Source organism: Perca fluviatilis, chromosome 23 (assembly GCF_010015445.1).
Source record: "Perca fluviatilis chromosome 23, GENO_Pfluv_1.0, whole genome shotgun sequence".
NCBI classification, from domain to species: domain Eukaryota; kingdom Metazoa; phylum Chordata; class Actinopteri; order Perciformes; family Percidae; genus Perca; species Perca fluviatilis.
Window position 1 is genome coordinate 10,932,927 of NC_053134.1, and position 26,269 is coordinate 10,959,195.

The window sequence follows — 26,269 nt, forward strand, 5'->3', positions numbered from 1 at the left end:
AGAGGTTGTTATTTTGGAGTGATAAGGACGCTTTTTCATCCTTTGTGCTTTGTTTGTATTCAGTGTTCGAGCTATACCGTGGCCTTCGGGGGAGCCCACTTTTTCTGCAGGGGGCCGTGCGCTTGCGACTTACAATGACTTTTACAAAGATACATAACAGCTACAAGTGTATGCACTAAAGGATTTACCCTATTATACTTTATCGACAGGAGTAGATAGGTCAAATAGCAAACAGCCAGCCACAAATAGTCTATAGGCTAAACAAAGCGTCAGGCTGTCTTTGAGATTTCACATGAACAACGGTTAAAGTTACTCAGGCTACCGAAGAATACCAGAATTCCTCCATTCAATTACACCTTAGCGACGCACCCCAAGCTTCCATCCTTAACAAACAGCCATGTATATGGGCTCTTCCACTCTCTCCACTGCTGGCTGTTCCAATTTAACGGGAGAGAGAGGAGCAAGAGGGGTTAGGATCATCTTCAGCCAGAGAGGACATTATTTCTTCAGCTTCTTCTTGCGTTGTCACCCCGGGGGGAGGTGTGCTAACAGGGCTTCTTGCAACAGGTGAATTAGTCGTGCATTATATCAGGTGAAAAACGGCCTGATATTTTGTGTATCCCCTATGTAACTTTGGCTAGAAAACAGCAGACATGTCCATATTATCTCAAGTTATTTATTGTGACTCTGTACAGTCAGAAAATAGCACACATGATGGCAGGAAAGACCCTTTGCTTGTTAGGAGAGGGGATACACATTATATCAGGTGAAAAACGGCCTGATATTTTGTGTATCCCCTATGTAACTTTGGCTAGAAAACAGCAGACATGTCCATATTATCTCAAGTTATTTATTGTGACTCTGTACAGTCAGAAAATAGCACACATGATGGCAGGAAAGACCCTTTGCTTGTTAGGAGAGGGGATACACATTATATCAGGTGAAAAACGGCCTGATATTTTGTGTATCCCCTATGTAACTTTGGCTAGAAAACAGCAGACATGTCCATATTATCTCAAGTTATTTATTGTGACTCTGTACAGTCAGAAAATAGCACACATGATGGCAGGAAAGACCCCTTTGCTTGTTAGAGAGAAGGGGATACACATTATATCAGGTGGCGACGGCCTGATATTTTGTGTATCCCCTATGTAACTCTGGCTAGAAAACAGCAGACATGTCCATATTATCTCAAGTTATTTATTGTGACTCTGTACAGTCAGAAAATAGCACACATGATGGCAGGAAAGACCCTTTGCTTGTTAGGAGAGGGGATACACATTATATCAGGTGAAAAACGGCCTGATATTTTGTGTATCCCCTATGTAACTGGCTAGAAAACAGCAGACATGTCCATATTATCTCAAGTTATTTATTGTGACTCTGTACAGTCAGAAAATAGTACACATGATGGCAGGAAAGACCCTTTGCTTGTTAGGAGAGGGGGATACACTTTATATCAGGTGAAAACGGCCTGATATTTTGTGTATCCCCTATGTAACTTTGGCTAGAAAACAGCAGACATGTCCATATTATCTCAAGTTATTTATTGTGACTCTGTACAGTCAGAAAATAGCACACATGATGGCGGGAAAGACCCTTTGCTTGTTAGAGAGAAGGGGATACACATTATATCAGGTGAAAAACGGCCTGATATTTTGTGTATCCCCTATGTAACTTTGGCTAGAAAACAGCAGACATGTCCATATTATCTCAAGTTATTTATTGTGACTCTGTACAGTCAGAAAATAGCACACATGATGGCAGGAAAGACTTCCTTTGTTAGGAGAAGGGGATACACATTATATCAGGTGAAAAAGGCGCCTGATATTTTGTGTATCCCCTATATAACTTTGGCTAGAAAACAGCAGACATGTCCATATTATCTCAAGTTATTTATTGTGACTCTGTACAGTCAGAAAATAGTACACATGATGGCAGGAAAGACCCTTTGCTTGTTAGGAGAGGGGATACACATTATATCAGGTGAAAAACGGCCTGATATTTTGTGTATCCCCTATGTAACTTTGGCTAGAAAACAGCAGACATGTCCATATTATCTCAAGTTATTTATTGTGACTCTGTACAGTCAGAAAATAGCACACATGATGGCAGGAAAGACCCTTTGCTTGTTAGGAGAGGGGATACACATTATATCAGGTGAAAAACAGCCTGATATTTTGTGTATCCCCTATGTAACTTTGGCTAGAAAACAGCAGACATGTCCATATTATCTCAAGTTATTTATTGTGACTCTGTACAGTCAGAAAATAGCACACATGATGGCAGGAAAGACCCTTTGCTTGTTAGGAGAGGGGATACACATTATATCAGGTGAAAAACGGCCTGATATTTTGTGTATCCCCTATGTAACTTATATGGCAGACAGGTGAACAAAGCGTTTAATTGAACAGCCATATTAAACTAAATTAAATTAAAACAGAAATCACGTTAGAGGGCAGGGAGGGACGGGTTAGCAAAGACGAGGAAAAGATATTTTGTTCACTAACCTACATGACTAACGTAGATACTAGGCATAGCTACGGAGCATGTCAATATGGAACTTTGAAAAACACTGTCGAATAATCCACAATAATAAACGGCGCCTTAAACAATTCACACGTCGCCTTAATGTAACAGACAAATACACCTATTTATGTAGATAAATGAGACCTTTGTTACTATGGAAACCCTGTCGAGTCTTCCACTATGTAACGTTTAGTTGTAACAGACAAATACACGTATTTATGTAGATAAACAAGACCCTTGTTACTTTGGAAAGCCCTGTCAGTCTTCCACTATGTAACGTTTGGCTGCAGCTGTACTAGACAACCTGTAGGGGACCGAAGCTCCGCTCCGACTGCACGCGCGCTCCCGCGGCCAGGGGATACAAATCCTGGCGGGGATAAGTACCTTGGCACGACACCGGTGCCACAGTTATCTAAGGGGCCAACACTCCCCAGCGCGTTTCTCCTCCCACTCTTGTTGTTCTGGATATTGGTACAGATTGTTCTGGATACTGGTACAGATTGTTCTGGATACTGGTACAAAAAGTGTCCGGATGTATGGGATTGTTCTGGGCGCACAGAGCTGGTTTGGATCATACGGCTAAGCGTTTGAACACCCAGACATCGACTTTGTAAATGTTGTTATTAACTGTGTATATATTGCATGTGGGTTTTTGTCCTTCTTTTCCTTGTGTTGATTTTGGTTTATTTTGTTTCTTTAATTATGCATGCTGGTTTGTTGATTTGAATTGTATTTTGTTTATTACTTTTCCAATATTCATTGTATGCTTTTTTAATATATAACATTTGAAACATAACAAAATAAAATTGTATATTTTTATAAACACATTATTGTCTCTGACCACTAATTTTGGATAAACGGATCTGTGTGTTTTGAAGGTCTTGGGCCTATCCCAAGTGGCGTTGTCGGAAATTTTAGCTTCTCGAGTGTCATAGGCCACTCCACTGCCACACCTGGAAGTAAAAACGAACAAGTAGCCTATGTTACATGTGTGTTTGAAGCCACTCCTTATAAAAAACAAAAAAAACTGAAGAAACCAGACAGGAATTCAGCATAATGTAGAGTTGTTAATACAAAAGTAGGTGGTAGTGAGGTATTAAAACATGTCATTGTCCTTACTCAGCACACCACAGCAAGAAAGCCAGGCTCACCTCAGATTTATGTTTTTGACTCCCTAAACTGGAATGTTTCTTTGTCCTTTAGCTCATGTTAATAATTTACATTTTACAAATTATAATCATATCCAGATGTTTAATATCTGAAATAATGCATGAGATCCAATTGGAGGCAAACATATAAGTATAACCTATATTGGTTATATTGGTTACATGCTGTTTAGGGGAAAGTCGGACACATAAAAAGAAGGTTGAACACATAAAACACATGAAATGAAAAGAGGTCAAATCCGCCAAGTATAAAACTTTGTGAGAACTTGTTGTGCAATATTTCAAGATTTCATAAAGATAATGGCCTTGTAATGACTCACCTCAGATGACTCTGTGGGTGTGTATTTGTGAATCTTACCACTGTAACCATCACTGTAACCCCTGATAGAGAAAAAGCTTTAAAGCAAGCTGGTACATTCCTTCACCCTGGGGCAGAGGGAAAACTGTGAACAGAGGACAAAGAAACATGTCCACTGCAGAGGGCTTAATAGTCTTAACTGTACAAATCTCCATGGATTTGTTTTGTTTTTTTGGAGAAAAAAAAAACTCCACAATAAGCCTACAAATCCAAAAGCCTGACATATTGTTTGGCCACTTCTAAACTGTTTTTATTGCATTTTCTGTATAGCTGTGAAGCACCTTGTAACTTATTTTATTATTATATTGCCCGAATGGGTCAAACTCAATGAACTGCTGAATACCCTCAGTTTGTAACAGGCTTCTGGCTTTTGAAAAACAGTCTTATGAAAAATTTTTTTTGTACGGGTCATATTTAATAGTATTGGAATCCACTGACAAACACCGTCATCCTGCCAATAAGGGATTTCGATTTGAATGCTTATATAGACATGATCTTGGGTTTTATTTAGTTTCCTGTTTTATTTTTTATGTTCTGTTTTTTTGTTTTACTTCTTGCCCTCTTCTGTTATTGTCTGCCCTGCCCTGATGTGTTTCACCTGTCCCTCGGTACCAACCTCCTTTCCCTGTGTATACTGTACAGTATATGTTCTCCGGTTTCGGTGTCTGTTTGTTCTGGCTCTCAGTATATCTTCTTCTGTGTAGTGGTCTTATTTTGTTTTTATTCAGCCTTATGTTTACTAAAGCTCGCTTTTTGTTCTGCCAACCTGCCCGACTGGTCTTCTGCTTTTGGGTCCTCCTTTTGAACTGTCAAACCGTTAACATAAATGTTTTGTTCTGAAAATGTTACAGATCTTAGACAATGACAGGAGACACATGGGTATACCAAATAACACATTGATTTATTTACAAATGAAAGAAATGAATCAAGCAAATGGGTAGCACAAATCTGTAAAGTCAGTAGTGTAGGGACTGGATGAGTGGAAGTGGTCTGCATAGGTCTTGTGTTGTAAAAACAAAGACATTGGAACAAAAAAACCACAACACAGAAGTGTGTGGGGACAGGGGATTGTGTATATTGGACTGGCTGCTGCTCTGGCCTTAGCACATGAGGCCCACCGGCCCCGCTGACTAATACTGCCCTGCAGGCGATGCAGTTGCTTGCAGCTAAGGAGGACAGGAGGATTAAAAAAAACAGGATGGACTATTCAGAAGAGGTCATTATCTGCACTCGAGTTTCTGCGCGGGAAAGTCACCGGACGACACAATCGTCCAGTGACAAACAGACGGAGTTGTGTAGAGCTGATAGTCTTAATTAGCTTTGTAGCAACTCATTTGGCAATGACTTGAATGTTAACAGACGTTTATTAAAGGTCCCATGACATGATGCTCTTTGGATGCTTTTATATAGGCCTTAGTGGTCCCCTAATACTGTATCTGAAGTCTCTTTCCTGAAATTCAGTCTTGGTGCAGAATTACAGCCACTAGAGCCAGTCCCACAATGACCTTTCCTTAGTATGTGCTATGTCTTTGTCTATAGCTATTGAGGAGGAGAGGTGGAGGTTGGGTGTGTGGCCTTGACAAACTGCCACTTTGCTTGTTTGAAAGCCATGATGTAGCTCTCTCATGGGTGGGCCAAATTCTCTGGGCGGGCGAAGCAGAGAAAGGGGAGGTAACCTTGATTCCACATCGGCCCATCTGAGCTTTCATTTTCTCAAAGGCAGAGCAGGATACCCAGGGCTCGGTTTACACCTATCACCATTTCTAGCCACTGGGGGACCATAGGCAGGCTGGGGGAACTCATATTAATGTTAAAAAACGAAATTTTCATGCCATGGGACCTTTTATATCAAAATGTTACGCACTAAAGCTTTAAAGTATTGCATAAGCGGCTGAAATGGTTAGCTAAAATGAATGGATAAACTCAAGTAGTTGTAGTGGTAGTAGTAGTATGATTGCTGACTGAACCAACCTTGATATTGAATGTTCAACAAGTATGAACAAAATTAACAATATCCACTTTTATATAATGAATAGTGTTAGAGTGTTAGTTCATCTGTGGGGGGGGACCTCAGACCAAAGGGGTTGGCAATCACTGTCTTACACTGTTAAGCCATTGTTGTTCATAAAGTTGTGACGCTTTGTGCTGCTTCTAACTGTCTTCAGTTTAGGAGTACATTCAGTCTGTTGCAGGTTCAGGTTACATTCAGTTGAGTACACGTAATGCTTGTTACTGTGGTTTTTAATGAGCTCTTAACCAGGAAATGACACATTGTACGGCTGACACTGTTGCTTTCAGTCACCAGTGAGGGGATCTCCACTCCTACAACCTAGTGACTCAGTCAGAGAGAGTCAGTGGTGATTGAGATAGTACAGCTCGAACATTCTATTAAATATTAGTTTGAACATGTACTTTCTTGTTCTACCTGATAACTGTAATGAAAGTGCAGTATTAATTTTCCATTTCCCCGTGAGAGAAAAATTATCTGATGGTCTGATGAGATTAAAGAGACTGAACCACACCTGGGGGTAGCTCAGTCTTGGGAACCGGACCGTCGTCAGTCCGAGTCCCTGTACAGACCAAGTACAGAGTGTGGACTGGTAGCTGGAGAGGTACTGCTGGGTACTGCTGAGGTGCCCTTGAGCAAAAATACCAAACCCCCAACTGCTCGGAGCGCCTGCTCACTGGCAGGCATCTGTTCATTGGCTCTGACAGCTCTCCATTAATGCATGTGTATGGGTCCTGTTTGTGCATGTGTGTGCATTTTGGGCCTGTGTGTCATGTAAGTGCCCCTTGGGTAAAGTCTGTCTTTTTCTTCCATAAAAGTAAAACAATAAGCTAAAAGAGGCTGGATTGCTCCATAGGGCCAGACATCACTCATAATTCCCCGTGTTTTCATCTCTTTGAGCAGTCCCTTTTACATTACACGGATGCATCCATTTGATTCATTGTTAATACATACTCATAGACCAGAGGCACAATAATCTAGACTGTGCTCACATGGCTCCTGTTGCGCAACCAGCTATCTCTCCTCAATTGCCTCTCCTGCGGTTTCTTCAATTTGTCTTTCTTAGATGTTGTTTTTTTAGGCCGTGTTGGTACACGTTGCCAATACACTTGGCATGACTTGACAAGTTAGTTCAACTTGATTTCACCACTATAAGTCCTGCACACTTGCTTTTAATTATACAGTAGTATTTGGTATGAAATTAGCATGTCTTCATTCTATTCAGACAAAATAGACAGGGGATGCGGTCAAATAGTCGTTACGTCCTATTCCTAAACACCTTTTCTCAACCTCCATGAAAAAAAGGTAATGAGGTCAAGGAAAGATGTGAAGGCTGAAAAACACATTATAATAAATTAGTAATAAAAAGAAGAGACATTTTGTATATTTGTGCCAAATGCTATTTACACCTTATAGTATGCACATATCCTCATTTACAGTGGAAATTATTAGTTCAGTTTTAGTCTTGTGGAGTGTTGGGATGATGTTGAGGGGAAAAAGCCTAAGTAATTAGCTGTAACCTCAGGCGAAGGCGTAGTTTGCGTGATTCACTGCCAGCTGTCCTCGCGGCGCTAAGATGAAAAAGACGATGAATCAGCAATACGTTAATGTTTATGTGTACATTTTAAAAGAAAGGTCAGACAGAGGAAAATAAACAGTAACAAAATACATGTGCAGGTGGAAAGAGTTAATAGATATGAGTATTTACCTTAGCCTCATTGTTTGCCAATTGTCCTCAATGCACTTAGCTGAAAAGCCAGTCAGTCAACCAGTGGTATGTCACCATGCTTCAACAGAGAAAAATCCTATGCGTCACAGCACTTCAGCAATCACACAAGGCTCAACCTTTAGTTCCTAAATCAATGCTGAAATTGTGTCAGTATTTTTCACTTCATTTTATACTTATTCGTCAGCTTCCAACTAACTCTTCAGTAAACAGGAAGTCCATGTCTTTCTGTAGCCAAGAGAGGCAGCAGTTCTTACTCATTGCAACACTTCAATGTTTAAAAAAAAAAATACATTTTATTTGAATACTAAAACCCTCAAAATACACACATCGCAAAGACAAAACATTCTGATTTTAGTGCTAATTATTGTCAGTAGTGATGTTACAGTTCTCATCCAATTTGGAGTTTCTTTAACACATCTTAGCTGATACAGTGTTTAAAGCATAAAGAGTAGCGCAAACACAAACACATGCTGTGGGGTTATGCATCCATATCAACAAACTGTCTAACACAGAACGCATAGAAAGTTAGACATTGCATTGAAGTCCATACTCAGCAATAGAACAATCCGGATAATTGCTATCTCCAGTCTTTATAAACGTAGTCTCACTGTCTATTGATCCATTGCCACAGTAGCCAGCATGCCCATCCAGCTGCCATTTTTTGTAAATTGTGCCAGATGTTTCCCTTATGAGCCAATGTTTTTAGTCACGGGCGATCCTCTCCGGTGGTTGCTCGAGGACAGCTGCCTCTGTGTCTGTTGGTCCAAGTCCAAAATGTAGTGATGGTCCTGGGTGTACATCAGACCACCAAATGAGTCTACTATTCCAAAAATGACTGCAAGGACGCTCAGCGCAGTTCCAATAAAATACAACTTAAGGACTGCTGCCACCATGGCTCCTGTGGTAATCGACAATTAGCTGCAAAAAGAAAAACAATGATCAGTTTTAAAGATTAGTTACAGTTAGTCAGTTACATTTGTTCAGACTGCACCTTGGCCCATAAAGTAAAAAACAACATTTTGCATAAAAGCTGGAGCCGAATAAATGTAATGTAAAACGTACATACATTTTGGACAATGTTCCAAAAAATAGGGTGAAATGGTAGCATCTTCAAATTTCCAAATCTAGGACGACAACATACTGTCATTTCACTTCATGTGGCTCACATCACAAAAGAAATACAGCACAAAGGCTTTATCAGAGCGTGATGATGTGAGCCAAATAAACAACTGAAATGTGCTGAAATGAAGATGTGCTACCTTTTCACCCTTTCTTGGAACATTGGGTTTAAGCAATTCACTGAGAATCCCGTTGTTGAAGTCCAACCTTGATACACTTTGGACTATATTTTTTGGACAATTCCAAACGACAATATACATGTTAAATAACTTATTGTGGTGCACAGTGTATTTTTGTGCGTGAACTGGGTAAAAAGGACTTGTGTATGGAGAAAGCGTATATGCAAGGAAGCTAGAGACCACACAGGAAGAACCATATAGTGGTGCATTTTGAGGCTGTTGGGATTGTTGTAGGAAATATTTCAATATTTATCCGTAAGTGATGCAGGCGAGTATTTATTTTCTATCTTCATTTGACTTTAAACCATCTAGGACTCTATTACTCTCCCTCTTCCAAAAAAACATCCACTAAACACCGCATTTGTAACAAGAGTTATTGCAAATGCAGACGCTCAGAAACGAACATGAAGGTAGCATCCAATGCACATGGCTTTGGAAACGATAACAAAACCGAAAAGAACAAATACCACCACGCAGCCAGAATACTTTGAATCTTTTTCTTTAAGCGCTACTAAAACTGGGACGAACTATTTCGTTGGTTGTAATAACTTACCAGATGCTCGGCTCTTTTGCAGTGTCTATCTTTCTTTCTCTCGCGTAGCTAGGTAGGTTGAGGCAGTTCCCAACAACAAACAAAGGGCAGCCCAAGAGAAATCCGCTGACATTTGTTGGTCAAAAAATAATAAAGGGGAGAAACTCTTCCACCGCTGAAGCTGAAATCACCTAGCTGCTGTCTGCCTCCGTCTCCGCTGCTGTGTGTGAGCTGTATGTCAAGCAGTGCTCAATTAGAGCGCGTATCCTGCCAGTGACATCACGTAGTCAGACAATTTCCTGATTCATGTTTACAGTAGGCCTAGATGACCTGAGGAGAGTTCAGGAGTTTCCATGAGGTTGTTATGCTTCATTATATGCTTTGATATAGCTATAGGTTTCGATGTTTTAATTGGTCTCGTCAGTTCTTAGGTCGTGCTCATTTTTTAAACTGTATCACTGTCATATATGAGGACAAATAGGAAAAAAATAAGAAGACTCACTTTTGTATATTTTATTTATTAATTTATGTTCAATTAGCCTAGATATTTCCTGTAGATTGTATCTCCCAAAAGCCTGTTTCCTGTCAATTTTAATTATATTGCCTATGGAATACCTACCATATAGGCCTAAGCTATTTTTTTTTTTTATTATAGAATGTAAACACTCCAGGGGCCATATTACAGAAACTTCCTATTTTAAGATAAAACTGGAATAGTCTGGATCAACTGCAGTACATTTCCAGGTTAATTGTCGACATCACCTTACTTTCCCTGTGTGTTTGCCTTTGTCAAAATCCCTTCGCTTCGAGAAACAACAACAAACTTTGAGCTAGCAAGCTACATGCCAAAATGGCAATTGGGAAGCAGCACCTGTGAGTTTATCATGTGACAGCGAAAGGTGGAGCAATATGTCCTGTATGTCCCTTACCGGCTAACGTATTTCAAGATGGCGAATGATATGGAGCATCTACCCCAGTTCATGCGAATACAAATGTAAAATTTCAAGCCAAAAGGAATACTTGGAATTGATGGTGGTGGTAAATATTTATGAAAAAGGACAAGTTTGTGAACGGGCAGCACAGATGTTGATAATCAACAACTAAACACGTTACACACCGGACCTTTAAAGAAAAGTTGGATCGTGTAATAAGGCACCTCTCAGTGTTTCCTCTATGTTGATTTTGTAGTGGGGGCCCACCCTGGCAAAATTTCTGCCACCACGGTATCAGAAATAGGGCTGTAGGCTTTTAAATTATCCTGCCGACATAATGCACCCCCCATGTTGAAATTTAACAACAAGTAGAACTATTGAGAGGTTATTGGGCCCATCCAGTTTAACTCCTCATACTGTTGTGTTGATGTAGTTTATCGTCAAAACGTTGGCTTTTTTCCGAGTTGACTATTAAACAAACAGCTCCATACCATATCATACCATAGAAATGTTTTTTTTTAATGGCTTTATGTCCCACATGCAACCAAGAGGATTAAGAGTGAGATGATATCTGAGAGTATTTACTTCCTCATTTCGGATCTGGTCAGTAAGGTCTTTGTTTGAACAGTTAGGTTAACATTTAATGACAAAAGGAAAACGTTGACAGTTGAGCAATGTATTTGACATGTTCTTAGTCACTCATAGCCAGTTAGTGAGTAAGCATTAAGAGAGATAACTATTTAACTCACAGAAACACACACACACAAACACACACAGACACACACACAGACACACACGCACACGCACACACACACAAACATGCACATACATTTATGGGCTCGCTCAGACCTGTTCCAACACCAGGATCCACTCTGTATAAACTTGTTAGAAAACCTGTTATCTTTTATCCAAATAAATAAATAAATACATACATTCTTGGTATTTCCTGTTTATTCACATGCAAGAGTGGAGTTTCCAGATTTTTTATCTGAAAAATTCCCCATTCAGCAGAATGAGCTGAACAAAATGGCAGCGCTGTTCTGTCTTTTTCATTAAACAGTCATGATTTCACTTCCCCTGAGGCAGACATACAGTCACTACTGTTCACTGGAAGCATAAGAGCACAGATGTTGGGCTAACTCTTAAATCCACACCAAGCATTTGATATGATAGTATATGATTCATCAGTGCTACTTCATGGTTTACACATTAATTTAAAACGTGGTATGGTCTAAACTTTCGAGGCAATAATGCTGAGTATGATTTATGATACTGATATGAGTCAAAAAAACTTTTTCTCACACAAGCCTGAACAGCTAGACATTACTTCCAAACCATTTCCTCTGTGCGTTGCTGTTTACTTTTGTCCATTGTTTCCCATCCGGATAATCATGTCTTGTGATTCCCTGAGGTTTAAAGAAAGTTCCGTAGGAATGGTGTAAGCAGCTTTGAGAGACTACTCTGCGGTTTTCACTGCCAGAAATTGACAGGCAGCCAATAGTTCAGATTACTCAGCTACACACAGACATTCAATTCAATTCATTTTTCATTTCACTGACTAAACTTAAAACAGGTTAATCTTAATGAGAAATATTCATATTTTTCTTAGAATGAATCATAGGCTGTATGCTGCTACTGCTATACAGTACACTGAAAGGTTGGCAGAGCCATTAAAACAGGCAATTGGACAAAAAAAAATGAGAAAGCACAAGATTATATCAGACCCAAAATCCATCCAAATGTTGTTGGGGCGATCATTAAAAGTGAAGAAATTAGCATGAACAAATCGTAGTAGTCACTTTTAGTATTTCACAGTTTCTATCCAAGGATAGGAAAATGATCCTGATTTCCTTTTGATACATGGGACAGTAAATCTGTGCAGAACAATGCTAAAACTGCACTTAACCCCCTTGTTGTCCTCGGGTCAAATTAGACCCATTTTCAAAAAGTTTCTATTACAGAAATTTGGCTTTCTTTCAACCAAATTGTCGTAAAGACCAACAAAAAGTGTTAATTTTAAAAATTAAAAAGAGTTTAATTATAAATTTTGACCAAGAAAAACAAAAAGTTGCATGGTCGAACGGAAGATAACACATGGGTTAAAGGTCCCATGGCATGACAATTTCACTTTATGAGGTTTTTTAACATTAATGAGTTCCCTCAGCCTGCCTATGGTCCCCCAGTGGCTAGAAATGGTGATAGGTGTAAACTGAGCCCTGGGTATCCTGCTCTGCCTTTTGAGAATTTTCTCAAATTTCTCAAAAGCTCAGATGGGCCGATCTGGAATCTTGCTCCTTATGAGGTCATAAGGAGCAAGGTTACCTCCCCTTTCTCTGCTTTGCCCGCCCAGAGAATTTGGCCCGCCCATGAGAGAGAGACATCATGGCTTTCAAACGAGCAAAGTGGCAGTTGGTCAAGGCCACACCCCGACCCTCCACCTTGCCCCCCACCCCCCTTTCTCCTCCTCAATAGTTACAGACACAGAAATGGCACATCCTAAGGAAAGCTCATTGTGAGACCGGCTCTAGTGGCTATAATTCTGCACCAAGGCTGAATTTCCGGAAAGAGACTTCAGATACAGTATTAGGGGACCACTAAGGCCTATATAAATGCCTCCAAAGAGCACCACGTCATGGGACCTTTAAATAAATCCCTTACTCATGAAAGTATAATGGTGTTTGGGGTAATAAAACATTGCATCCACTAGATGTCAGTGTAGCACAGTTAAGAGCTCAGAGCACAGGCTTCAGTCTTGGAGAGTATAATTTTGCACTACTGCATTTCAGTAGAATGCTGTTTGTATTGTATATTTAGTTTAAGTATGTAGTGTTTAATCAAAGCACCACATGTACTGTTTGGTGTCTGGGAATACAATGAAGCTGCCATGTGGTGAATGGTGAATGTGTGTGTGACAGGGTATATTCACAGGGGATGGTAGGTGGCAGTGGACCATCTGCAAAATATTGCCCTGAGGTTTTTGTAACTCAGGCTGCCCTGTTACTTTTCTGTGACGTAAATCCCTCAACACAGCCACAGAATACATTATACAACTGTTTTTATAGGCTGCTCAGTACTTTCCATGACTAGTAAATTGATCTTGATGTGTAAAATCGAGTTTTTCTTAATATGTTCCTCTGTTAACAACTCTATACTGCTACTTCTGCCTACTCTGTACGTATAGTTTGCTTGCTCTTCCTGAGATGATGCTTATCTTTGGTAAAAAATAAATAAATAACTGCAGCAATTACTGTGAAATAAAACCTCATAAATAACAATTTCACTTGAAGTGAAATGACTGTTTTAGAGGACATTATACGTGTCTTTAAAAGAACCACATAATAGAAAAGGAGACACATTTATTTCCAGTCCCTTATAGCTGCAGTTCTACTTAAAAAGAGGCCTGTGCTGCATCAGAGTAAAGTAACGTGAAGTTAATTACAACTTCTACCTGACTTCCATCCATCTGATAAGTTATATCTTCAGTGGCCAGTCATTCACACACAAGGAGTACTCTTTTGTTAGGAATGGTTAACCTTGTGGTAAATCGTATGACTCTGATTTGCCTCAGCCAGCCAATGAGTATCCACACTGTGCACATGACATTCATTATGATAAATGTAAATGAATGAGTGAGTGAGTGGAGTTAACAACTTAAGGACATGCACATGTGAAATTAAGAGTGTGCTCCCATCCCTTTTAGTGCATGAGACACTAACCCTTTAATGACATTGATAACATGATCTTAGCATACAACAGCAGCAAAGGTCTACAGTCAGAAGAGCAGCATTTTGTCAATCCATTTACAGTAGATTACAAATGTATATATTTAGAATCTGTATCTTTGATACTAATAGTCAGTTTTCTAATTTGTTATCTTCATTGTGTGTGGGGGGGGGAAGGGGTTTCCGTTGCCATGTGTTAAAGATAAATGGGAGTTGTAAGTGGGGAACCTCAGAGGACGGGCTTAAGAGGATTTTCCATCTTAACGTCTCACCAACTGTCACAAACAGTCAGTCACCTGGAGGTGATCCCTTTGAGAAGAGTAACGGCCCACTTGTGTGTCTGTGTGGAAGGGAAACATTCCCCCTGGCTAAATTTCAATTTAGCCAAATTTCTATTTGACATGTGAACGGATGGTGCTGCATGTAAAAAACATGCTTGCAGACCACAGGGTGCATTCTTTTGAAAACAAAATTCTTTTTAGTGATAATGTAACACTGGCACTTATGTGCAAGCTTCACTTGGCAGAGTCAAGGTACAAGTACATGTTGTGATAGCTTGTGAGTCTAACCTCTGCCTTTTTTTAGGAGGTGGAGTGGTTACACCAGAGCTTATTTATATACAGACTCATTTTGTATACCCCCAGTTTCACTTAGCAATGGATTGGAAACCCACATTTTCCACGAGGCCTGGACTTAAGCATAAGAAGCATTACAAAATAATACCTGTGGGTCCTGGTGTGAGAAGCTAAATTTATCATTCAAGTCCAGAGTCGTTAAAAAAAAAAAATAAAATGCTCCTTGGTGCCAAATATTTCCAGAAATGATATGTGTTGTATGTATTTGGTTTTAGTGGAGCACAGCAAGACAAAATAAAAAGAACACACCATAGTGATGATCATGCTGTTTGCGCTGCAAAAATGTGCTGCTTTCTTTGCAAAGCTCATCTCTAGTCCTGTTCATTTTATTTCTGAAATCCTCTTTGTGAAAGTGACGTGGTGCCACCGATAGAAAGCAGGATTAACCCATACATGGAGAGGGAGCAGGACACAGAGAGCTTGATAGAGCACTCAGCAGGACAGTAGCACTCACTCCATTCACCGTGTAAAGGAAACGCTCAGGGCAATGAGTGCTTTATCCTACATATAAGTACAGTACAGGGCTCATCTACCCTCTCCATTACCCTCTGCCTATATGACAGAAAATCTTCTCCAAGATTTCGAAGACATCAGCACAACAGCCTCTCCACAACAACGCTCTGCTGCTGGCATCATTTCCACGGTGACACCCTCTCAGTGGGAGAATCTCCTAGGTGACGCCCTTTATCGACACGCCTAGAGGTGGCTGGTGCCTTTTTGTAGGCAGGTGCATCCTGTGCAGGGGCAGACGGAGTAGCCTGACACAGGTCTTTTTTTTCCTCTGTGTGGGAACACCAATGCAGCTCCATTTCTGGTCTGGAAGGCAGAGTAAATAGAGCAGACAAAGGAATTCAGATAAGAATATTTAAAAACAAATGGAGAGTTTGCATTTGTTTTGCAAATTGTCACTCCTCCAAACTTGGGTTATGAGGTTCATATGAAATCAGGGTTTCAAGAAGTTTTCCGTTACACATGTAATCTTCAGCTGTTGGATATTTTCACTGACTTTGTAAATTAAATTTAAAGCTAGCAAGCAAGCTGCACAGCAAAGCAAAGCAAAGCAAAGCGAAAGGGCCACTGGATCCTGGGACTGACCTTGGACGGACAATGGAGGGGTATGGTTATGAGCACTTTGGTGCAGATGCAGCGAGGGAGAGCCAGCAGGTGGATTATCGAAGAATCGTAGGAGACACTCAGCCCCCAGATACCGACGTTTCATCCCAGGAAGGGCAACATTATGTCCGGCAAACCTCACATCATGGCCATGGACATGAAACTGCAGCTCAGAGATACAGTGCCACACGCATCCAGGCTGGTCTAGGCCCAGAGAGGTGAGTTGCTGAGAAAGTATATGGAGAATGAGCCACAACTCAAACAATATTTAGGTTAAAATACGTCAGTTTGTTTTATTATTTTCACAGAATGTGAAAGCTTTTTGTAGCTATTTGTAATTGCAAAGTTGCCTGCTGCAGATTTAATTTCTTACCAGGAAGTGTGAGTTCTGCAAAAACATTTGTAAAAGGTCAAACTCCCCCCCCCCAGAATTCACAGCTAATCTTGATTCTAAAAGCAAGACTTAAAATGAAATGGGAGAATACCACAACAATATCAACCCTCAATGCCAATATCCAATGTGAAATCAAATGACAATGTGATGTAAGTCCTCTGGCTTTCATGCTTTACTTTCACTGTCTGTGCCTTCATAAGGCTGCACATGTAAATTAACTTCATGCCGTCGGGTCAGTTTACATGTCCACACACACTTGCATTTGGATCAGTTTGCAAATGCCCTTGAGGTGAAAGCCCTTGCTTTGGATGGCAGACTTCATTTCTGAGTTGTTTGAAGGCCATGTAGATCATATTTATGGCTTATGAGCGGATGCTTAAACAACAAAAAATGGCTTATCTTGTAAAGTTGTTTCTGCACACAGACAATTGAGTGATGCAACATCAAGGAAAGAGTGAGCAGCATGCTGCAGGGGGGGATAAACAAGGCTGAATCAACTGCTCAAAATAGCTACAGTCCATAAAGGAACCAGTGACCCATATCTACAATGACCCACATTTAATTTGACACAAACACAGAGTGGGAAATAGATCCAACCATCACCTGTGATTAATATAGAACAATAGGACTTTGAATTATATTGGGTAACAGAGAATATCATGTGGTTCTCTATTGCATTCAATATCTGAAATGTAATCAGTGAAACATCCCTGCAAGAAATAATCAATATATCGGAAATGCCAGCCCCAAATATACTACTCAAGTTACCTAATTGCCTGTTGTCACAAACAGTGTAACAAATAATATCCCTTATTTTTTGGCAGCAGATACAACAAAAACTGTATTGGTAGTGAAACATGTCACTCTGATCTGGTCCATGAAGTTGCAGTATGTAATGTAAGCAATATTAGCAGCATTTTAATATTGCTGCAGTCTGGACTTATTTTAACTACACATACTGTTGTAAAGTTGAATCTATGACAATGCATAGTATTTTATGACATGGCAATACAAGTGGTAATTGTTAATCTGAAAAGAAGGCTATATGTGTAGTGGAGTAAAAAGACCAATATCCTTTTAAAATGTTGGCTATTGGTAGGATAAAGAAGCATTATGGAAGAATTTAAGTAAAGTACCTCAAAACTGCACAAAGTAAATGTGCACAGCAAAGGTGGAGTAACTAAGTACATGTACTCTAGTACTGTACTTAAGTACAAATTTGAGGTACTTGTACATTATTTTAGTCTTTTCTTTTCATGCCACTTTCTACTTCTACTCCACTACATTTCAGAGAGAAATAGTGCACTCTTTACTCCACTACATCATCTGACAGCTTTAGTTAGTAGTTACGTCCAGTTGAAATGATTATACTCTTTTAGTTTATTGACAGAACTGTTTGGATCGTTACCAATTTTAAAAACACGTGAGTAGGCTACTTTTACTTTTCATACTGTAAGTACATTTTCCTGATGATACATACTTTTACTTAAGTAATATTTTCAATGCAGGACTTTTACTTGTAACAGATTATTTTACAGTGCGGTAGCTTATTGATAGGCTACTTTTACTTAAGTAAAGGATCTGAATACTTCTTCCACCACTGGTGCATAGTAACTTTCCACCTCCGCCAAAACTACAACCACTGACGTTAAAATGATAAAAATGGAAACAGGGAACCATCTTTATTCTAACAAATGGTGTCCAAGGATAGCTATTGGAATGAACTTGAATGGACTAGCCCTGATTAACAGGTCTGCCAGCATTTCACTTGCAACGCTTTAACATGTGCACTTATTAACCTTTTTCGTTCCACCGTTAACCAGTTGAACTTGAGTATACAAACCATGGATGACACAGACTGTATACAGTAGCAAAACTGCAGACGGTTAAACACGCCTCTGTGAGGAGGAGAGGGGATGTGACGCTGCTGCTAGTACATAACACCAACACGCACTGTCTGCAGCGACAGGCAGGCAATCACTTCTGAATCACTTTACTGCCAACCAGTACTTTTACATCTTGGAGCCACGAACAGCCTGTTTTTTCTTCGAGATTGTTCTTCAAGGTAGAAGAAATTACTGTGTCTATCATCGCATTTCTTAGCCTGACTTCTGTAGATTCACAGCTGGAAAGTTGCTTTCCCTTGGTCAACGTGGGCATCAGCTCCAAAAGGTTAGCTATAACGTTAGCTAACGTGACTTCGTCTAGGAAATATGCTGTAACGTTATTGTACGATAGCTAATAAGCTACGTAGTTTAAACCACTTGGTAACCTATCTATCCAACGCTAGAAAAGCTTGATTTTTAAAGTCTCGGGATCGTTTTCTGTAGGTCAAGCCAAAATAACCAAGCCGCTAATGCTAAATGCTAACGGCTGCTCCCACATGTCTGTAAGTTTAACGTAGTGTGTGGACTAGGCTCACGTCTGGTCTGCCAAAAGTTCAGTTGCACGTACATTACTAGACTATTTCAACACATCTAACGTTACACCAGTTGGGACAATTATATAGTAGTAACGTTAGCTAGCTAGCTAACAGTTAACATTAGTTGTTGTGGTGTTGACTGTAAACAGATATTTGTGTAGCTAACGTTAGTGTTAAGTGTTGTGAACGTATTTCTTCCATCTAACGTTAACTTTAATGGTAACGTTAACGTTACTATTGCTGATTATTTTCCGTTAAAGTAATGTTACATCACCTCTGCTTCGTATTTCTAAAATGTTAACGCTAGCTAGATATAACGTCTTATCACCCTTCATGTACACACAGTACATTGGCATGAAGCCCGAATTACGCCTGAACGCAGCACCAATATTTAATCCAAAACAATGCCAAAATAGTGTTTCCTCTGTGCTAGAAAATGCGTATTGTTGGGTAGAAAAATATTTTAGATGCTATAGTATAATAAAGAGCCACTCTTTAATTCGGCATGGATTAAACTCTCAGAAGGTTTTGCAATGTTTGCTAGACCGTAATGGTTGGTGACTAGCTACACATGTAAACCAGACATTTGATTTACTCTAAATAGTGCTGCTTTGTGCATAATGTCAGTTTCCAGCACAGTGCTATGGTTAACCAGGTACTTCTGAGTTGAGAGGTGTGGCGGTCTAAAATGGATACTTGCATGGGTAATATAACGCAGATTATAGCAGCTTTTACTGTATAAACAAGTAGCATATTTTAACTAACGTTACGAATGTGCAGTGCAAGGAGCTAGCTAGCTAACGTTAATGTCTGCTAGCTCCTGATAATGCAATGTAGGTCACCAGGCCAGTAGCTAACTAGAGAAAAAACGACATTTTGAGGATGTCGTGTTCTTTGGACAGCGTTTCAGTGAATATGGTTTTACCATTACCTTTTAAAATATTGTAGCTAGTGCGTGGTTCAGTTAAATGTTAGTAAGTCACCCGGCCATATTTAGCTTTAGTTGAATTTCTACAGTGACATATGCGTTTGTGGTACTTCGTGTGATCTAATTCTCCCGTGATGTATCCGTAGCAGTCAGAAAAAACTATGCCTCTATTTAGCGTGTGCAACATTGTTACAAGTGTATTGCCGAATTATTAATAGCTTGTTATTGCAAACAGATGAAGCTGTTGCCACGCAGGCGCACTAACCTGCAGCTCGCTAAGGGATGTTGATGTTGCTATGGTTATGTCTTTCTGTGAGAAGGTCACTAAAGCTCTGCCTGCAAAGTGGATGTGTTCTTGCAGAGCATCCTTTTACTGTCTTCATGTACATATCTTGATCTGAGTGTCTGGGCTGCACAGTTGATTGAAGTTGGCTCTTATCATTTGGCAGCATGGCGGATTACTTAATCAGCGGTGGTACAGGCTATGTCCCTGAAGATGGACTCTCAGCTCAGCAGCTCTTCTCGATTGGAGATGGCCTAACATACAAGTAAGTTTCCCTGCATCACAAACTTTGATTTGATTTTCCGAAAATCTCAGTAAAGTAATGACATTCATTCAAAGTAAGGTCTCCTGATTTTAAAACCTCACCTGCGTGAAATGGTGGGTGAAGTGTACACAGGAGTGCTTTGTAATGGCCAACACATTTTGAACCAGCAGATCTGACCAACAGTGCGTTGGCTCCGATGGTCATACGGCTGAAGAGCTATGCTCTAAAGGAGATGGGTTGACTTACAAGTGAGTAACACAGTCATCTTCAAACCGTTTTGAAACTGTGCTGTTAAAAATCCTTTGTCTCTCCAATTAGTGAATCCATTAAGAGGAAGCAAATGACAGTCCCTTCAAAGCAATCTGGTGCCATGAAAGTGCATGAATGGAGAGGATTAATGTTGGGCTTAATGGAATGCTCAACCTGATCTTGGTCATGGGGATCAAATTTGCTTCCAGTGCACATAACTGCATTTTTTAACTTCAACTACCCATCAAAGTGCATGACCTGTCCTGTGAATGCAACATGCATGCCACAACAGCTCATGCACTTTCTTATAATCACTTTGCTTTACCTAAAAGTAATAATTAAGTACTACTTTAATTTGTTCTTACTTAACCTCACTCAGCTCTGGTAAGCAGTCTGTTGATAAACAAGAAATGCGTTGAATTTGCACTTTATTAGGATTTTGACTGAATTTTTTTTCTTTGTTAATCCTTGTAACCACACTTTTATTTTCCTAATCATGAATAACATGAAGCAAAGTGTTGTGCAACTTAATTGTAGTGGGTGGTGTACACTGAGAAGCATGCCATTTCTTTTAAAACTTTCTCCTAAATCCATCACAGTGCTTAACCTTTTGAACATGTTTGCCACAGGTTCTAACAACCTCTTCAATCAATGCTTCAGATGCCCTCTCAGCATTCCCTGAAAGACCATTATCTACCTATATATCATAAAATAATACATTAACTACGATAAAATACATAAATACATTAGTTAATGTATTATTTTATGATATATAGGTAGATCATTCTCCATAACGCATCATCGTCTGCACACAAAAAAAAACAGCCTTTCGATTTAAGTAATTTAAAGCTATATTGTGTAAAACTTTCTCCCATCTAGTGGTGAAATTGTATATGACAAACAACTGAATATTACTTTCTAGCCCTTACCATTCCGAGTGCATTTCAACGCCTACGGGGGCAGAACCATAAATTAGCTCTTAGTATCTCCATTGTCTACATGCATCTGTTTGAGCCACTCCAATTGGTCTTGTTGCTTCTCGTTGTCGTTTTAATTATCTTTTCCGCTTCCCTTGCGAGTTAATCTCCCCCTGGCATTCGTCACGGTGCCACGGAGTTTAAAAGCGCGAAAGGCGGATGTATGTCCCTCTTTGGCTAATTTATTTTAAAGATGGAGGCGCTACATGGCTGCCGTCATTCGAGCGACTCGCTAGTATGTATTCTGAATGATTGTGAATGGCAGATTCTATACTTACGAGAATACTTTGATTAGTTGGTGGAAGTAATTAAACATGTATGAGCACATATTTGTGAAAGAACAAAGGGGGTTTTGCAAATAATCAACTCAAAAAATTACACAATGTAGGTTTAAGTCTATTTGGAAGGTTTTATCAACCAAAAATCCACCAGTTATTTGCTCTAATCATGCTGCTCCTGCTTTACAGAAGCTAATTGAATAGAAAACGTAATGGTGTTTGAGTGTGTCCGCGTGTGATTGAACAACCTCTCCACAATGTAATGAAGTGCATCACGGCCGAAGGAAGGTTTGCACACACATGATGGCCTGAATTGACCTGTGTAATGCAGGAGGAATTTAGGGTGGATGGGGTTGAAAGCGTCTGCATCACTCTTTCCAAGCCATTTGTCCTCTGTCTGACCCCTTCATAACTCCAGTGTGACAAATACAGATATAGTGGAAGTGTTTCAACTTCTTTTGCAAGATTTAAAATGTATGACCACTTTCCCTGTATATCCCCAATGACTTGATCAACACATATGGACTCCTGTCACAGGTACTGGATCTAAGAATACAATAAAGCAAGATAGATATTGCTAATTTATCTTTTTACTTTCTTTTTTATTTTAGGTTATTAGTTAGAGAAAAAGTAAGACACCTAGGGAAAGTGAAACAGAGATACAGCAAGGTGGGCATGATTGTGAACATGCCCTTTTAATCAATGCTACTTTTGAACTCCATTTTTCTGTCGACACTGCTGAAACAGCCTAGAAAGTTAAGGTTGTGTTTTTGCCTTATCATAGCCCGAGATGGGTGAAGAATTCATAGCTGTTAGCTTTACATTGTGAGCTAAGGTGATACACTGTAAAATACATTTACAAACAATCCCTGTAATCACATGCTTCTTATGCCACTTTCTCACACAAGCTCCAGGCATGTTAAATACAGGGTCAGGGCGCCCGGATAGCTCAGTTGGTAGAGCGGGCGCCCATATATAGAGGTTTACTCCTTGACGCAGCGGCCCCGGGTTTGACTTCGACCTGCGGCCCTTTGCTGCATGTCATTCCCCCTCTCTCCCCCCTTTCATGTTCAGTGTTCAATTTATTTATAAAGCACATATTAATACAACAGAAGTTGACCACAGTGCTGTACAAGAAATAAAATAACACAATCATCAAGACATTTAAATTCTGGACCTTGCCACTACTAAATACTACTAAAATCCTATCGCACCATTAACACAGCACTCATAAATGATCAAATCCAGAGTGAAAAAGTAAGCTTTCAAATGTCGTTTAAACTCTATAAGAGAGGAACATTCCCTGATATAATGAGGTAAACTATTCCACAACCTGGGAGCAACGGCCACAAAAGAGCGATCCCCTCTCATTTTCCTGTACGTCTGCGGGACTACCAAGAGACTTAATGACTCGGAGCGAAGTCTCTCTTTGGTTTATTCACCTGGATTAGATAAAAACAAATAAAAGTATCTTAAAATGAATCCTGTAGAAAACCGGCAACCAGTGTAGTTCTTTTAATAGAGGAGTAATATGTTCATTTTTCCGAGTGCCTGTCGGTAGCCTTGCTGCCGCATTTTGGACTAGTTGCAGTCTGTTTAAGGTTTTCTGATGAACACCATAGTACAATGCATTACCATAGTCCAATCTTGAGAAAATAAACGCATGCACTATCTTTTCCAGATCCTTCCGTGTTACAAAAGGCTTAATTTTAGCGATTAGTCTTAACTGGAAGAAACTCATTTTGACTACTTGATTTATCTGTTTATCAAATTTCAGTGCACTGTTGCAGATTATACCTAAGTTTTTTACTTGATTCATCAGATAAGGGAATAGTGTGCCCAATTCAATTTCCGATGTATTAGCGGACTCTGAAGGGCCGAATAAAATATTTCAGTTTTTGACTCATTTAGACATAAAAAATTTGCTAACATCCACCTTTAATCTCCCCCTTTCCTTTCATGTCTTCAGCTGTCCTGTCAATAAAAAAAAAAAAATGCCAAAAATAATCTTGACTAGACACAAAAGTACTTCAACTAATATCATTTAAACTATACACTATACTACATACTGTGTTATTCAATCTGTGGTCTGGAGGAGTGTTCACTGATCATTGACTGAACATTTACAGCCTTATGGCCAAGTTACTCAGCAAACAGAAACCAACTCCTATTAAATCATAGTTTAATATGAAGCAGTTGATTACCTCAAACGTAGGGCTGGCATAATAGCACATATTTCTGATTGTTGTAACACTTACAGAACGACTACTGTAGCAAATAAATCCCTGCTGCTAACTGTAGTGTAATAATGGTCCTCTCCCACCTTTCTTGTCACACAAACAGGTGTTACTCATTCTGAGTTCACCCTGTTACACTTGCTGCTACAATTACAAAACACTGGGTGCCATGCTTTCAGCTGAATTGATGTTTTTTGGGTGGGGTGTTTCTCCTTTATGCCTGGGCAAGGACACGTGTCGGTACAAGCAGGGGAAGATCAATTGTGGCCTCTGATTGTACTTTGAAACACTCCCACTTAGCATCATGCATTTGTCTACACTTACCACTCAAATGAAAACTATAATAAGGCAACACCAAGCCAGTGTTTTCTTTAGAATTCAAATAGGGATGGGCGATATAGACGATACAAAATTGGCCTACACTGTAAACCCGAATAAGTTACCAGAACTCAAAAAAAGTGAGGCAATCAGTTGCCTCACTTTTTTTAAGTTGATTAACTTAAAAGTCAAAATTTTCCGAACTTAAAAGGTTGGTTGAATTGCTACTTGTACCTTTTGATAACAGTTAAATTAAAAGTGCTCATTTAGCTCAACTCAAATATTTGCAGTTAATATGACTTAGTTTTCTGTTAAGGGAACTCAATTATTTTCAGTTATTATGACTTACAGTTTTGAGTTTTCAAACCACAGGAATAAGTTCACAGAACTTAAAAAAATAAGTACACAACCACACAATTTTTATGTTAATAAAACTCAATGTTTATTAGTTTGTTTTGTCATTGTTTTAAGTACACATTAGTCAAATATGTTGAGTTTGTTTACTTAAAAACATGTGATTCAAAACTTAAAAATTTTTAGGCAACCGATTGCCTCACTTACATTAAGTTTAACTAACTTAATATATCTTAAAGTCGTGAACGTCTGCTTTTGAACAGTTACATGTTAAAATGAAATAGAAAAACATTTATAAATTAAAATAAAAAATAATTTTAAAATATACTTATATACTTTAATTGTATATTAAATAAATAAATAAATTTGAGAGATTTTTAAGAAGAAAAACTAAAATTCTCTCTGATCCTATCCTTCCAAATGTGTTCCTGGTCACTTAAACGAACACGCCGAATTTAATGGGACTTTGTCTATATTCGTATCCTCCAGAGTTAGAGAAGTCCATAAATACCCTTCTCATCTCAGTGTGTGTTGTAACTCTGTCTGGCGCACCCACTGCTAGCCTAGCTTAGCACATGTTGTACAAATCACAACATGTAAATAGGGAAAATGTTGGCGTTATTTTGTCACTTATTAGGAGCATAGATGGAGCCAGATACCTCCAGGATCTGTGCTAAACTAGCTATGGGGTGGGTGTCAGACAGAGATATCGACACGCACAGAGATGAGAAGCGTATGTATGGACTTATCTAACTCTGGGGGATACTGTGAATAAATCCCAATAAGTACCGTATTTTCCGGACTATAAGTCGCACTTTTTTTCCTACTTTGGCTGGTCCTGTGACTTGGCGACTTGTATATCAAAATATATATAATTTAACATGTTTTTAAATGTTAATTCATACTGAACACATTACCATCTACAGCCGCAAGAGGGCTCTATGCTTGTGACAACTAGAATGCTGCTCCTAAAGACAACTGAGAAAGAGAAAAGAGATAAACTGCAGGTAGTAAAATATGCAGCCGAAAACGGTAATCGAGCAGCAGAAAGAAAGTTTGAAACAAGGGAGAAACTTGTGAGGGACTGGCGAAAAGGTGACTCTTATGCAATGAAGAAAACAAAGAAAGCTAATCGGCTAATCGCGGGCTGAAAGCAAGATGGCCAGAGCTGGAGGAACGAGTCACATATGGGTGCTTGAACAACGTGCTGCTGGGAGAGGCTTGTCAACGGTGCAGTTAGCTCGCTACGTCACGCCACCCTGGTAGTTGTTCTGGTGCTATTGTATAGTTTAATAACTGTTAATGTGTTACGTTAACATACCGGACACCTACCGTATTCAGCCTGTTGTTCTGGGTGCTATTGTGTAGTTTTGGATTTTGTGAAATACATTTCTAAATAAATGCGACTTATAGTCCGGTCGCGATTTATATATGTTTTTTTCCTCTTCATGACGCATTTTTGACTGATGCGACTTATAACTCGAGCGACTTATAGTCCGGAAAATACGGTAGGCATGTTTCTTTAAGGCCCTAGGAAATAAA

The 26,269-nt window shown here is 39.4% G+C and overlaps 1 protein-coding gene and 1 long non-coding RNA gene across 13 annotated transcripts in view; one reads left to right on the top strand and one right to left on the bottom strand.

Annotated features, from left to right (window-relative positions):
* Positions 1–7,451: 7,451 nt before the first annotated feature.
* LOC120553801 lies at positions 7,452–9,899 on the bottom strand. 2 transcript variants are annotated; one of them, XR_005638210.1, is made up of 3 exons: positions 9,642–9,899; positions 7,770–8,708; positions 7,452–7,632 (listed from the first exon to the last, which is right to left on the bottom strand). It is a non-coding gene; the product is annotated as an uncharacterized LOC120553801 (long non-coding RNA). The 2 variants fall into 2 exon arrangements; XR_005638209.1 differs by lacking the exon at positions 7,452–7,632 and having other exon boundaries at positions 7,666–8,708.
* Positions 9,900–15,358: 5,459 nt separating this feature from the next.
* Positions 15,359–26,269, top strand: part of impdh1b (IMP (inosine 5'-monophosphate) dehydrogenase 1b) — a 37,917-nt gene continuing 27,006 nt past the window's right edge. Inside the window, exons 1-3 of one of the 11 annotated variants that reach the window (XR_005638076.1) lie at positions 15,359–16,240; positions 20,216–20,314; positions 20,482–20,562. Coding sequence is in view for 10 of the 11 variants with exons in the window: in XM_039791053.1 (XP_039646987.1) it covers positions 16,017–16,240; positions 20,216–20,314; positions 20,482–20,562 (404 nt within the window). In the remaining variant the exon portion in view is untranslated. Of the gene's footprint in view, positions 16,241–18,336; positions 18,589–20,215; positions 20,315–20,481; positions 20,563–26,269 lie in introns of those variants that run through there. The other 10 variants (XM_039791053.1, XM_039791054.1, XM_039791055.1 and 7 more) reach the window with 10 other exon arrangements.